General features: G+C 39.1%; 1 protein-coding gene across 4 annotated transcripts in view; it reads right to left on the minus strand.

The window, feature by feature from the left end:
• LOC114285271 (tetratricopeptide repeat (TPR)-containing protein) overlaps positions 1-14,713 on the minus strand; it is a 46,903-nt gene that overhangs the window by 10,071 nt on the left and 22,119 nt on the right. For 2 of the 4 annotated variants that reach the window (XM_082909070.1, XM_082909072.1), the window contains 7 exons: positions 10,155-10,247; positions 9,977-10,078; positions 9,680-9,847; positions 9,501-9,589; positions 8,132-8,253; positions 7,805-7,986; positions 7,166-7,450 (listed from right to left, as the gene is read on the minus strand). In XM_082909070.1, the coding sequence (XP_082765196.1) occupies positions 7,166-7,450; positions 7,805-7,986; positions 8,132-8,253; positions 9,501-9,589; positions 9,680-9,847; positions 9,977-10,078; positions 10,155-10,247 (1,041 nt within the window). The remainder of the gene's footprint in view (positions 1-7,165; positions 7,451-7,804; positions 7,987-8,131; positions 8,254-9,500; positions 9,590-9,679; positions 9,848-9,976; positions 10,079-10,154; positions 10,248-14,713) is intronic. The other 2 variants (XM_082909071.1, XM_082909073.1) reach the window with 1 other exon arrangement.

The raw sequence follows: 14,713 nt of genomic DNA on the forward strand, positions 1-14,713 counted from the left end.
ATAACCAATCTGATCCGCATCTGCCTCACAGAAAATCAACGCATCATCAGCATAGAAAAGATGAGAAACCAGCAAAGAGGCAAACCCGCTCCCCACCTCAAACCCTGATAACAATCCACCTTGGACCGCTCTGGATATAAGACAACTCAGGGCCTCCATAACTAGAATGAACAATAACGGAGACAAAAGATCACCTTGCCGTAAACCTCTCCAAGTCTAAAAGAAACCTATCGGCGTCTCATTCACCAAGACTGACATCTGCACAGTGGAAATTCAAAACTACATCCATGACCTCCACCTTTCCCCAAAGCCCATTCTCTCCAACACATACAACAAAAACTTCCAATTGACATTATCATATGCCTTCTCAATATCCAGTTTGCAAATGATACCCCTTTCTTTTGACGAAGCCGTGAATCCACACACTCATTGGCCACCATCACAGCATCCAGAATCTGACGACCACCCACAAAAGCATTCTACAACTCTAACACCACCCCCTCCAAAACTGCCTGAAGTCTATTAGCCAGGACTTTAGCCAATAACTTATAAACACTGCCTAACAGACTAATCAGCCAGAAATCTCGAATATCCTCCACCCCTCCCTTCTTAGGGATCAAAACTAGGAAAGTGGCATTGAGACTCTTCTCAAACTGCCCCGTGTGATAAAATTTCTCAAACGTAGCCATCACCTCCCCCTTCACCACCCCCCAACAATGCTGTAAGAAAGCAATAAAAAAACTATCTAGCCCTGGTGCCTTATCACCAGGCATACCCCAATGCACCCAACACCTCCTCCTCAGTAAATGGACTCTCCAGCACCAAGCCATCCACCTGTGATATAGAATCAAATCCAACACCATCCAACATCGACCTCCACACCTCCCCCTCATCCCGAAAAAGATTGTGATAAAAACCCACTATACCAGCCTTAACCTCCCCCTCTGAGGAGAACACACCATTCACTCGCACTTTCCCTATCTGATTTGCCCGCCGATGAGCATTTGTCATTCGATGAAAAAATTTGGTATCGTGATCCCCATCTTTCAGCCACAAATATCTGGATCTCTGACGATAACTGATCTCCTCCATCCGAGCAACCTATGCGTACTCCTTCCGAGCCCCCTCTCAGCAAATCGCATCCTCCGCAGCAAAACTTCCCTCAGCTTCCTTCTCATCTAGCCCATGCAAGACTGCTAAAATATTCGCTTTCTGAACCTCAATATGGTGAAACACCTTTACATTCCAACTCTTCAGGTCAGCCTTAAAGAGTTTTAATTTCTGGGCCAATCTACAACTCGACATCCTTACCACCCTATAACTCCTCCACCATCCACCCACCATCTCCGGGAACCCCGCTGCTTGTAACCACATATTCTCGAACTGAAAAGGCGAGGGACCACCTCGAACTCCCCCACTATCTAACAACACTGGCCAGTGACCAAAGATTGGACGCTGCAACCTCAACTGAATCGATTGAGAAAAGTGCTCCTCCCAATCCCCAGAAACTAGAAATCGATCAATCCGAGACACAGCCCAGCCTCCAAACCAAGTAAAGTCCCCACCCTGCATCGGCAAATCAATCAACCCCAATGTACCAACAAACGCAGAAAAAACCCTCATAGACCCCGCCATCTGGCTCGCACCAAACTTCTCCTCCGGTCTCCGTACCACATTAAAGTCACCCCCAACACACCCAGGCAACCCCCAACAAAATGCAACATCCTGCAATTCCTCCCAAAAAGCATCCCTCTCACCGGCCCATACACTCCAGTAAACACCTACCGAAAACCATCCTCCACACTTCTAAACAAACAAGACAAAGAAAACCCCTATCTCTTCCCCCTCCTTCACCACCACCCGATTGTCCCAGCACATGAGAACACCACCAGCCATCCCTAATGCTGGTTGGAAAGCCTATTCCACATGCCGCCCACCCCACAACTCCTACACTACCCCCCTTCCACGAACACCATTTTGGTCTCTTGAAGACACACCACATCCACCTTGGCACTCTACAATAAGGATTTAACCACCGCCCTGTTCCCTCTCTCATTTAAACCCCACACATTCCAAATCAAAATTTTCAAACGCATGGTAACAAAAGTTGATCCCCATGCTCCTTCCTGAATTGCCGATCACCCCCTTCATGTTTCAATCATAATTTATGGAACACTCCAATCATCGTAGTTCCCGAGCCCCTTTGTCCTTCTAGCCAACCATCTGTAAGTCTAAAACTGCCAAATTACTCCATTTCCTTGATGCCTCAATTGCAAAAAACAATTTCAGAGCGTCACCCTCATGTCCCTCAAAAGAAACACCCAAAAGTTGACTAACCTCATATATACGAGACAACACCCAGTTAGATACCTCATCTGCAGTAGGTAATTGATCCTTCTGAAACTCCACCACCAACTCATCCTCCGAAGCAAGATCCGTGTATGAAAACCCAGAATGCCCAGCTTCCACAGCTACCGGCCGCACCACCATCACTAGACCATCACCCATCTCAGCCCAGTCAGTCCCACACACAGCCCCAGAAAGTACTGCCGCAAAGCCGTAAACTTGCTGTTTCTGCCCCATGAAGACACTCGGCTATAAAAGTCACAGCCTGCGGCGTCGACTGACCCTGGCCCAGAGGCGGCCGCGATAGAGAGACAACCTCTGACGAAGCTTGCGACCCCCTCCCTCCTGTCAGAACTGCCTCAATACTGTCGTTCTACCCTCGCGACCTGAAACCATCTCATAACGAACCAAAAACCCGGTCTATGGACGGTTGAAATGTTGACCTATTGTCCTCCTTGGGCGATCCACGACTGGCTACCTCAATCGTGAGCTTAAACAGCTTTGGTCCAGCTCCAAGCCCACACATCCCTTGCCATCCCTCAACACTACTCTATTAAGTTAGCTCATGGATGATTGGGCCCCAGTCTCACCCCCACGGCCCAAAATGTTTAGACCACCCGCCCACTTGATTCCTTTTGACAAACATAGGACCCACACCTTTCCTTATTAGCCAAGATCTGCCCCGAAGCCCAATCCCTGGCATCTCCCTCCCAAATCGAGATTGAGATAGCCCAAACCCTCCAATTTGTGCAATCCGTCGTTCATCGCGCAGCCAAACATGACTTCCCCACTTCATCCGAAATCCCTCAGGCTACCCCATCGCCAACCGAGAAGTTTCAACTGTCGGCCCAACTTCCAGCCATAGCGAGATCGTGTGCTTCCATGACTCCTTAAGTAGCAAAACCCTGGATGGGATGTTGCCGCCCTGTCGGACTAGCACTCAGACAGTACCTAGGTCCGCCAACAGCGTGTCGGCCTCCACAAAACCACCACACCTCTCCCCGATGGCCCTAGAAGTCGCCACCCCTCGAAGGTGGATGGGTAAACCCTTAGTTGCAGGAATCGTGCAACCTGGTGACGATTCGGAGTCAGAATCGCGATTCCACGCTTCCTAGAAAGAAACGTGTAGGAATCGCGTTTCTGTGGAGACAGAAACGCGATCCAGTCCAAGATGGGATCGCAAGGGGGAGAGAGAGAGAGAGAAACCTGAACTCGCTGCTACCTTCTCCTTTGACATCGCCTGGACCTTCGAGATCGACCTTCGACATCGCCTGCGATCTGCTCTCGCAATCTGCTCGCGGTCGATCTTCTCCACATCACCTTCGCCATCGCCATCGCCATCGCCATCGCCATCGCCATCGCCATCGCCATCGCCTTCTCCACATCGCCTTCACCATCGCCATCGCGATCGATCTCGCCTTCGAGCAGCTCGCCTCCTTCTGCTTCTTCTTCTTCTCTCTCTCTCTCTCTCTTCGATCTGTGCTGCTGCCGTTTCTAACAAGGTTGTTAAAATCGGGATCCTACGTTGGATCGTTGGAGGTGTTTATAGGATCGGATCGTAGAATCGGATCGAGGATCGTAAGATCCTACCGAAAAAGACAAATTACATAATAATTTAATTTAAATAAATATTTCTTATAAAGTATACACAAAATGAACTTATATTCTATTAAAAAGAAGTGAAGATATTGTGAAAAATATAATACTCCATGTAAAATGTACACATAATATTATGCAATAGAAAACTCGACGGTAAAAATTCTGTATTTTATCAAAAAGAAGGTGAAGAAGAAGAAGAATTCTATAACAAAATACTTTACAATGTACAATAATGCATAAAAAGTGAAGAAAAAATATTTAACAATATTGGAAATGAAAATAGATTAAGAACTCAAAAGAATAGCTTAGTCGAATGATAAGGTTTGTCGTTAGCATCCCTAGTGGAGCGGATTCGAGTCACAAAAATAATTTCTCCAGAAATTGGGATAAAGTTGCAATCATCTTACCCTTCTTAGACTCCGCTAAAGCTAAGTTTGTTTTTCCGACTATTTAATTTTCTTAAATCACCGCAATATTTGAATGTTTGTTTCCTAGTTTGTTTTTCTTAGTCTATTTGATTCAATACTACTTAATTTTTAATATTTATTTTGACGACATAAATTGGTATTTAGACAACAAACATAAAATTTACAACAAAATATGTCATACAATACAAAACAAGGCTTATAAATTGGATCGGATAGGATCGGATTCGGATCGGGATTCCACGATCCTATAAGATCCCACTACTAGGATCGAAAGATCCTACCTACAAAGAGTTTTTTACATGATCCGGATCGATTGTACTCAAATGGATCGTAAGATCGTAAGATCCGGATCGGGATTCTGATAACCATGGTTTCTAACATATAATAAATATAATAAATAATATAATTTGTTATATAATAATATAATAGATAATATACTTTATTATATAAATAATATAATTTGTCATATAATAATATAATAAATCTAATTAAATCAAATCTAATAAGATTTATAAAATAAATTATTATTTTACTATTTTTTATTACTTTACTGTTTTTTAACATATTTTATTATTTTACTGTTTTTTATTTATAATATATATCAATTAAAAATTAAAAAATATATATAAACAAATTAAAAATATTATCTATAAAAATAATATCTAAGATAAAAATAATAAATATATTTAAAAATAATTATTAAACTCACCTTTATATAATAAATATATTTTAGAAATAACTATTAAAAATATATATATATATATATATATATAACCGCTTCCCGAGGCGCTCCCAACCTAAGAAACTTCTATCCGCTCACACTTCCCCGCTCCCGCTCCCGCTCCCGCCCCCGCCCCCGCTCCCGCTTCGTGCAACTAAGGGTAAACCCATCACCCTCACCCACACATACTCTTCTAGCGAAGCCAAGTTCCCAAAATCACAAAGAACTATCGATGACCACCAGCTCAAGTGTAGATCACAGCCGTTAATGACCCACCGTTGCTGGAGCACATTCTCAGCGTGTTGTCATGAGGGGAGCACAAAGAGGAAGTCTTGGCCCCCAACTGGTCGAATCTCCACCGCCCCCAACGGCTGCGACCACCGGCCTACCCATTCCTTCATAGCAGCAAAACCAACCCCCTTCACCCCCACTTCACTTATTCTACCCACCAAGGCCCTGCCCAACAAATCAGACCATCCCTCCTCTGCCACCACTTGTATCACCTCACCTCTACCATCCTTGGGAATCGAGACCCCCATTGCCGCCGTAACCCCCCTTCGATCCGCCACTGCCCCCCCTTCATATCGCCCCTCCGTGACACCCAACCATTCCCTCAGGTAAACCCCTCTACAACCCACGCCACTCCTTCCTAGCCGTCACCGAACTCAGAAATAGGAAGAAAAACCTGAGTCCATTTGCCAGCCGCCGTAACCACAATCTGAACTAAGTGCCCCATTGTCCTCGCCTCGGATCCAAACTACCACTCCGTCGTCTCTCGTCCAAACGGCCGACGAACGATTGACTCTCTTGACTTCTTGAAGCCATCCGCAACTTCATTCCTACCCATCGGGCTTCAAAGCCGACCAACACCACTTCCCGTCGCAATCCTTGCCCACGCTCCACAATCGCTAAACGTCGATGACCCCTTTCATCTACTACCGCCCCCCTCAAACTCGAACGAGCGACCACCGAGGAAAAGGATCCGACATCGTGGACCCATCTCCCCCCCCCCAAACCGGAAACATCCCAGGTCAATAACCCATCATGTTGGAAATCTCTCGTAATTCTCTTATTACCCTTTTTTGCAGAGGTTTTTCCAGGCTAATGACAAATTAACTATCACAATAAATATGTATTTATCATAAGGAAAGGTACAATAAGGGTGTCTTTCACTTTTGATTAACTCTCCCTTTATCATGCATATCAGTGGGACGTCTAAACTAGATGCACCCTATTGCCATATATATACGGCACTTGTAGACCTGATTAAATAATTTGAGCTTCATTGTGTGCAATATAGAAACAAAATTGGTTCAACATTTTAACTTCGCTCTCCACAAACCCAGCTAAGCCTTTCCAAATTGAACAGTCCATGCAATTAAAAATAAGATACAGGTGTCTTTGGACTTCAAATTTTGCAAGTAGAAACAAGCATGAGCTAATTATAAATTACGGAAGATAGCTAGAAGATCGCTAGTAGATAGCAAAAGAATGAAGTAATATGTAGCTTTTGCCTCATCATATGCATCAAACTTAAAAACTGAGGACTATATTCAAAAATTTGTACCATATGAAGCAGTATGGTTTGCGAATGGAACCAGCTAAGGCAAGAAATATCGTGGCTTCAAATCTCATTCACCATAATACCCATCACCTCATGCAAATTGTATTATGATGGGGAAAAAAAATGTAAATTATAAATAAACCCCCTAAGATTTGCTTAAAATACGATTTGCTCCCTATGGTTTTAGAAATTACATCCCGCCCCTTTAAGTTTTTAATTTCATAACAAATGACCCCTTTTTATTAATAAATTATCAAATCAATTAACAGTTTTTAATGATGTTAGAAATTTATTTCAATTAATAATTCAAGTAATTTTATCATTGTATAGGAGAGCAATTAGGACTTTTGGTTAATTCTGTTAAATAAAAAATTCTTACAAGGGGGTATTTGTAATTTTTCAAATCACAGAGAGCAATCCATATTTTAAGCAAATCTTTGGAGGTGTATTTGTAATTTACCCAAAAAATTATGTCACACAAGCTAGAGCAGAAAACCAAATAGTTACCTGCTTTAAACTGTAGATGGCACGCTCTTCAGCCTCAATCAATTCATTCTGTTCAATTTCAAATCCTGCGGCAATCTCATGTTGGGCCTTGTGAACCATTGCCAGCCCGGCCCATGCTATGGGAGGCTCAATCAGACCAGAATCACCTTCTCTAAGAATAGAGGCCATTTCATTTCCAGCCCAGGAAAGCTGTTCAGCAGGATTTTGAGATCTTTCCGCATCCCTGATTCGATGAACTGCAACAGCATATCGTGTAGCCAGGCAACTGGGCTCCAATTTTGCTGCCTAAAGAGACAAGGAAAGAGAAACTAAAATTAAAGGTCTATTAGAAGAAATGAAAAGAAAAAATATTACCATTAACAACATATTACATATGTATGTAACCAGAAAACCTCCAGCAACTCTGACATCATAAGAGAAGGCATGCATATAGAAGAGTCAAAAAATGGGTTCTAATTATGCTTTTGGAAAATCCAATAAGAAACTTTATCAATAGAATGAGAAAAGAAAAATGCATGAGTCAACAAATATGTTCACATTATGCTTTTGGAAAATCCAACAAGAAACTTATCAATAAAATGAGAAAAGAAAAGAGTAATCTGAAAAGGGAAGTAAGAAATGATTGTAAAGCAATCAGACCTTCTCCAAGCACTTGCCAGAACTTTTATGATCACTGGTCAGATAATATGCATTACCAAGATTTGCCCATAAATGCGCTGCTTTTGGGTCCATTTTTACAGCAGCTAACAAACATTCCTTTGCAACGTTGGCAGCTAAAACCTGATCTTCTGGAGCCCCTTCACCGGCATTTGCTCCAGCACCTGAGTAATAAGAGGGAGCTGCCTGAGTGATTCTTCTTTTAACATTGCAAATTGACAAAGATAAAGTGACAGTATGTAAAAATAAAATAATTCCAACACTATTATAAAACAGTAAGTCAGGGGCTCGGAAAAATCAAGATCATACCTCCAGCAACTGAACCATATTTACACAAAAGAAGAGCAGCATAGTTGACTAGCGCAGTAGGATGGTTCTGATCTTTTAAAATCAGACGTTGAAAACATTTTTCTGAAAGCTCCAAATTCCCACTGGAAGATAGATTTGATAGTAAAAATAAGTATCAGAAAAACATCAAGGTGAAAAGGTCTTAAGACACCTTTTCTGGGATGTCTTTTTTTAACATATTATGCTCAATGCATGCATATTATCAATTTTAACCCAATAACAGATTGCTGTGATGTGTTTTTTAAACGGTCAATTGCTGTGAAACCATTGTACAGGGCACAGGTTACAACATGGTTTTAAATAATAGTATCGGGGCATGTATCGGTATTGGTGATACGATTATATATCTGCCGATATCGGACGGTTTCAGCCAATATATTAGTGAATAGCGGTATTGGAAGGCCAAAATCCTGTTATGTAACGGCCAAAATTTAAAACCTGGGTTACAGTGTCATTCTCAATTATCTGAAAAGGAAAATGCTTGGATATAAAGTTTTAAATAAAATTTGAAAGAAGAAGAAGAAGAAGAAGAAGAAAGAAAGAAAGAAAGAGGAAAGAAAAAGCAGAAGTAATGTGGGCTCTGAATAAGGCATGAAGACAATGTTCAATATAATCCCCTCATAATAAAATTTTAATGCGTTATCCAAGCATGAGAATGCAGGTCGAATCTGAGAGCAGTCACTTTATGCAAAAAATGCAAAATTTAGGTCCACGACTCTTATCCCGCACAAAATCCTTGATTGATGCAAAGCTTTACGAGCTTCATGATGTAGCTGCACACACATGCACGACAGAGAGAGAGAGAGAGAGAGAGAGAGAGAGAGAGAGAGAGAACTGGCCAGGAAGGCAAGTGCAATTTGAATCACTGCTCGAACAAGGAATAGAGTGATAATGCCAAATAAATAAAAATGGATTCAAATCAGTGGCACGGACTACAAGCCAATTGGCCCAAGATGGATCAATTTACAAGATGCCTTGAAATGAGGACATACAAGATCCTACTTTTTCTTGCATCAATTTAGTGAATCACTCACCCAATTGAGTTTTATTGTGGCAAGTTCTCAGTTCTATACAAAAATTAGCCATTTTATTTTCTCATTAATTCCAGATGTCTCCCTGTTCTTATCTACTACCACACATAGGTTATGACAGTTACACTTGTGGAGATGACACTTGCAGAGTAATTCTCAAACTTGTCATAAATGCTTCCTGATTCTATTTCTTCTCCTAGTCCACACTTGCTAGTAACTATAATTATTAAGTAGGCAAAACCTTGAACGGAATGAGTATAATAACAAAGCATAAAAGGAAAAATATGATAGCCTCTTACCTTTGAAGGTAAGCAATCCCAAGATTTCCAAGGCAATCCACATTGTCAGGGACAATAGTCAACAAAGAAGACAACAATGATATAGCATTCTAGAGAAAATCAAAGAGGCCATATTAGTTAATGAAAATATAATAATAAAATAATTTACAACATGAATAAAAAACTTAGGGTACTTTTACCTGCAAACGGCCAGTTTTAAGAAGTATCATGCCTGATGTATTCCAAACAGAAGCCTGTCTAATATCAGATTTCATCGACTCCTTCAACTTACAAAGAATTTCGTCAAACTCTTTAGGCTGAAGTTCTCTTTCTGAATTACAATCACCTGAACTTACTAGCAGTAGGCACTACAGAGGAATGAAACATTTATTCCAGATTGACAATCATTAGAACCATTCACCACATTCATCGTACTGAAATAAGATCTACTACGTATATACAATGGCAATGTATCAACATATTAACAGATAGTGCACCTGTGCATGGTGAATCTGAACCAACGAAAGCAACTCTGGTCGGTCAATCTCTTCATCACTGCGAAGTAAGATCTCTGTTGCCTTCTCATATGCCGAAACTGCCTAAAATAAACTCATGTTGAAATTAAAAGCATGAATCCTAATCAAAAGAAAGAACTAGGCAAGATACAAAAGCTACCTTTTGTGGCTGACCCATCCGTTGATACATTAATCCTAGTATAAAATGAGCATGGGCATTTTTGGGCATCTTCCTTGCAACATGTACCAATCCCTACGCGCATGCACCATGTTCGACAGATCACATTTAAAACTGAAAAGTAGCTTATAAAGTGTGTTCCTCACATACATTAATTTTGCATAATCCAGAAGATAAGTTGAACATGGAAACTTGGATGAGAAAAAGTTTTTTTTCCCATTACCAAACTGATTGGCACATAACTGGCATATTACCATGCAACCCAACTCCCACAAGCACACACATTTCCAGATAGGCATGCTAATTCTATTACCTCATGAATGGATTAAGAAATCTCATTGAATAACATTACCAGGTAAATCGTTATATTATTTCGCACCCTCATGACGATCTAAATATCAGTAAAGAGGATGAATTATTGGCAGGTGTGTATGTATTGTTGTTACATAATGCCTTATCTAGGTGGGATTTGATAATCAATTGCAATCACTATGCACATAATTCATATAATATGCACTAGAAAATCTCTTAGGAGTGCAAATCACGAACATGAAAAAGGGGGACAGCAACGATGTGGAGGGAATAGAGACAAGTGGAAAAGGGGTCTCCATGGTTCCAAGGAACATGTGGAAGTGGAAGGGGCACACAAGAAGCATCAGAACATGTTGACTATAGCAGGGCTAGGCAGTAGGCACTTAATCAAAGTTTTTAAAGGCAAAAGCGCAACGCGAGCCATTTTACCCTTGTTGAGGTGAGGCGTAAGCCTCGAGGCGTTAAGGCGTAAGCCTTTTGAATTTTGAACTTTTTTTAGTTTTATAAAATACAAAATTAATTAAATATAGTATAAAAGAGTAAAAAAAATAAGAATTAGCATATAAAATTCATAAAAGTCATTCCAAGCATAAAACCAAAATTAATTAATAAATTAAAGTATTGTAAGAGCTTTCTAAGTCATTCTCATTAATACTATAATCAAAAAATAACTTAAGTACATACAGAAACTATAGATACAATAATACTAGATAAATACATGTAGAAACTATAATAATAACAACAATAATAATCTATGAAGCACCGACACGTTCCCAGGCTCTGTGTACGAGTGTCGGACACGGACACGTGTCGGACACGGACACGCGTCGGACAAGCGTCGGACACATGTCCGACACTCTCTCTAATGCGTCTCCTTTTTTTTTTTGAAATCTTCCAGTCGGACACGCCATGGACACGGCGGGACACTTTTCGGACACTCGTGAGGTGTATCGAAGAAGCCCTAACTGTTTTCCTTGATCGACAGAGAAAGAGAGAAAAGGATCGAGGGAGACAGAGAAAGAGAGAGAGATCGAGGGAGGAGTGAAGACAGAGAAAGAGAGAAAGAGATCGAGGGAGAGGAGAAGCTAACCTGCTCAGATCCAAGAAGTTGAAGCTAAAGCTGAGGTATTCTTCTTCTTCTCCTTCTTCTCTTCGACTTCTCTATCTCAATCATCTTTGTTCTTCTTCTCCTCTTCATTTTCTTCCTCTCCTCCTCCCTTTCATCTCTCCCTTTTCTGACTCTTTCCCTCTGCCTTTTTGACTTCACTTTCTCTCTCCTCTATCTTTTCTCTTTTATATTTTTTTGTTCTCTTTTGATTCAACGTTTCTCTCTCCCCCTCTTTTTTTTTTCTTTTTTCTTTTTTCTTATTTTTATGTTAAACTTAAAATTCATAAAATAAATTATTTTTATTTAAAAAAACTCATTTTTTATTAATTTTTTTTAAAAATATATTTATTATTATTTTGATTGTATAAGAATTAATGATTTTATTTTTATTTTAGACATATAATAAATAAATAAAATTATATATATTAAACGTGTCCTCAGCGTATCGTGTCCCCTATTTTTTGAAAAATTGCTTTTTCGCGTGTCCGTGTCGTGTCCGTATCGTGTCCCGTGTCCGTGTCCGTGCTACATATATAATAATAATAATAACATAAGAAAATAAGACCAAAATCATAATAATATAAAAATTGAGAAACATACAGTCAGAGACTTTCTTCTTTGTATCGTTCCATCTACCCATCATTAATAATAATAAAAAAAATAAAAGTATATAATATATATTATAGATAGATACATACAGTCAAAGATATACGAACTCCAAAAAATAGAGAAGCTGAGAGAGAGAGACAGACATAGGGGACTCAAGAAAGAGATATTCATACCACAAAACCCTAGTTCATTGGAGAAGAAACTGATTTCTTCGAAGTTGTTGGAACCTTAGCAGCAAGAATCGGAGGAAGGGAAGACGATTTTCGTCTAGATTTGCAATTAAACGATTCGTACCAAGAATCATGTTAGAATCGCATCCCTATTGAAATAGAATCGTAGATCTAACTGGATGAGAACGCTCAAGCTAAGGATTTATATTTCACGGCAACAACAAAGAAGAACAAGAAGGGGAGAGAGAGAGAGAGAGACCTAGCTCGCGAAAACGACGAAATTTAGAAAATCAAGCTTCTCTCCAAACAGCATAGACTCCGACGTTGATCAATCTTCTCACTATATCGTTGTTCCCTTTTGGGACTCCTTTTGGAACTCTTGCCAAAAGAAAAACTCCTATATTGGAGCTCTAACTCTCACTTTTTATTCAGTGGTCAGATGAAAAGACTTTCATTTATTAAAAAGATAATGGCATTTACTATTCTTGGGCTTTCGGTCTTATTTTGGTGTGGCAAACCAATCATTCTTGCATGACATATATATCATTATTCTTGCATTCATGCCTTGTGTCATATGTTTATGTGAATTAAGGCTTGCTATAAACTAGAAAAGAGAAGAAGTTAGTTTCTAACATTAAGTGTAAGAAATTTGTTTGGTTTTGGTTTCCAGAAAACACTTTTCAGAAAATTCTACTTTTTATTTTCCGTATTTTTTTGTTTTCAATGAATTTTTAGACACACCTAAATAAACACACTTAAAAAGTATAATATTTGTGCAAAAAAATCTTTAAAAAATTCACTAAATACCAAAAAAAAAAATACAAAAATTCAGTACATTTTTCATATTTTTGTGTATTTATTAATTTTTTAAAATATTTTTTCACAAATATTTTGGGTATGTTTGGTTTGAGTTTGGGAGATAAGTTTTAAAGATAAAAAGTACAAAAAGTTGTTTGGTTTGATTTTTTTCAAAAGATGTTTTGGAAAATTATTTTGAGAGAGAGTTTTGAAAAAAGTGATTGATTTGATGTGTATGAGAGAGATTTGTTTGGAAAACTTGTAAACCAAACAAGTTTTGGGAAATTTTTTTGGAAAAATTTGTTTGGTTTGATTACTTTTAAAAACTTATTTGTAGAGAATTTTTCCCAAAAATTTTTGAGAAACACAAACCAAACAAGGCCTTTACTATTTCACTGTAAGATTACACCAAGAATCTACCCTAAGTTCTTATCTTTTTATTTTAGTTATGGATGAGTTGACGAGAAATATTCAGGATGACATGCCATGGTGTATGTTTTTTGCAGATGATATTGTGTTAGTGCATGACATTAAAGAAGAAATTAACACAAAATTGAAGATTTGGAGAAAAGCACTTGAATCTAAAAGATTCCGAATAAACAGAACTAACACAAAGTACATAAAGTGTAAATTTAGTAACAGTAACAGTAACAATGAAAGCAGAGGAGAAGTAAAGTTTAAGAACCAAGAATTATCTAAGAGTGAACATTTTTCATTTTTTAGGGTCGTTTATCACAACAGCAGGGGAGATTGATGCGGCTGTGGCCCATAAGATTAAGACGGGATGGTTTAAGTGGAGAAGTGCATCTGGAGTACTGTGCGATAAACGAATACCCACTAAACTAGAAGGTAAATTCTATAGAACGGCTATTAAACCAGCAACGTTGTATAGGACGGAATGTTGGGCAACCAAGAAACAACATGTAGATAAGATGAGTTCTGATATGAGGATGCTAAGGTGGATGTATGGCAAGACTAGACAAGACAAAATTAGGAGTGTATTCAGGAATGGGTAGAAGTAGCACCGATAGAAGATAAATTAACACAATCGATTGAGATGGTTTGGACATATTCAACAGAGACTAACAGAGGCAGTAGTGAAGAGATGCGATACAGTGACGGTAGATGGAAATGTTAGGGGACCGGGTAGGCTTAAATTAATGTTGGCTAGCGTTGTAAATAGAGATATGGATTTACTTTATTTGACTAACGAAATGGCATTTGATAGAGCCGCATGGAAAAGAAGGATTTATGTAGCCGACCCCATTTGATGGGACTTAAAGCTTGGTTTGGTTTAGTTTGGTTTAGATACATCTAAAAAAGGTGCATCTAAAAAAGTAAAAAAATTGTGTAAAACTTTAAAAATATTCACTAAAAACAAAAACAAAAACACGAAAAACAAAATACTCAATCTTCAGAAAATTGAATTCAGAAAATTAAAACCAAACACACTGATTAGTTTTGTGTTGAGTTAAGGAAGTTATCTTGAACTTAGATATTGAATATTTAGATGATTCACAATACCTTAAGTGAGGAGCTTAATG

The sequence above is a fragment of the Camellia sinensis genome, chromosome 15 (genome assembly GCF_055761805.1).
Source record: "Camellia sinensis isolate YWXY chromosome 15, ASM5576180v1, whole genome shotgun sequence".
NCBI classification, from domain to species: Eukaryota; Viridiplantae; Streptophyta; class Magnoliopsida; order Ericales; family Theaceae; genus Camellia; species Camellia sinensis.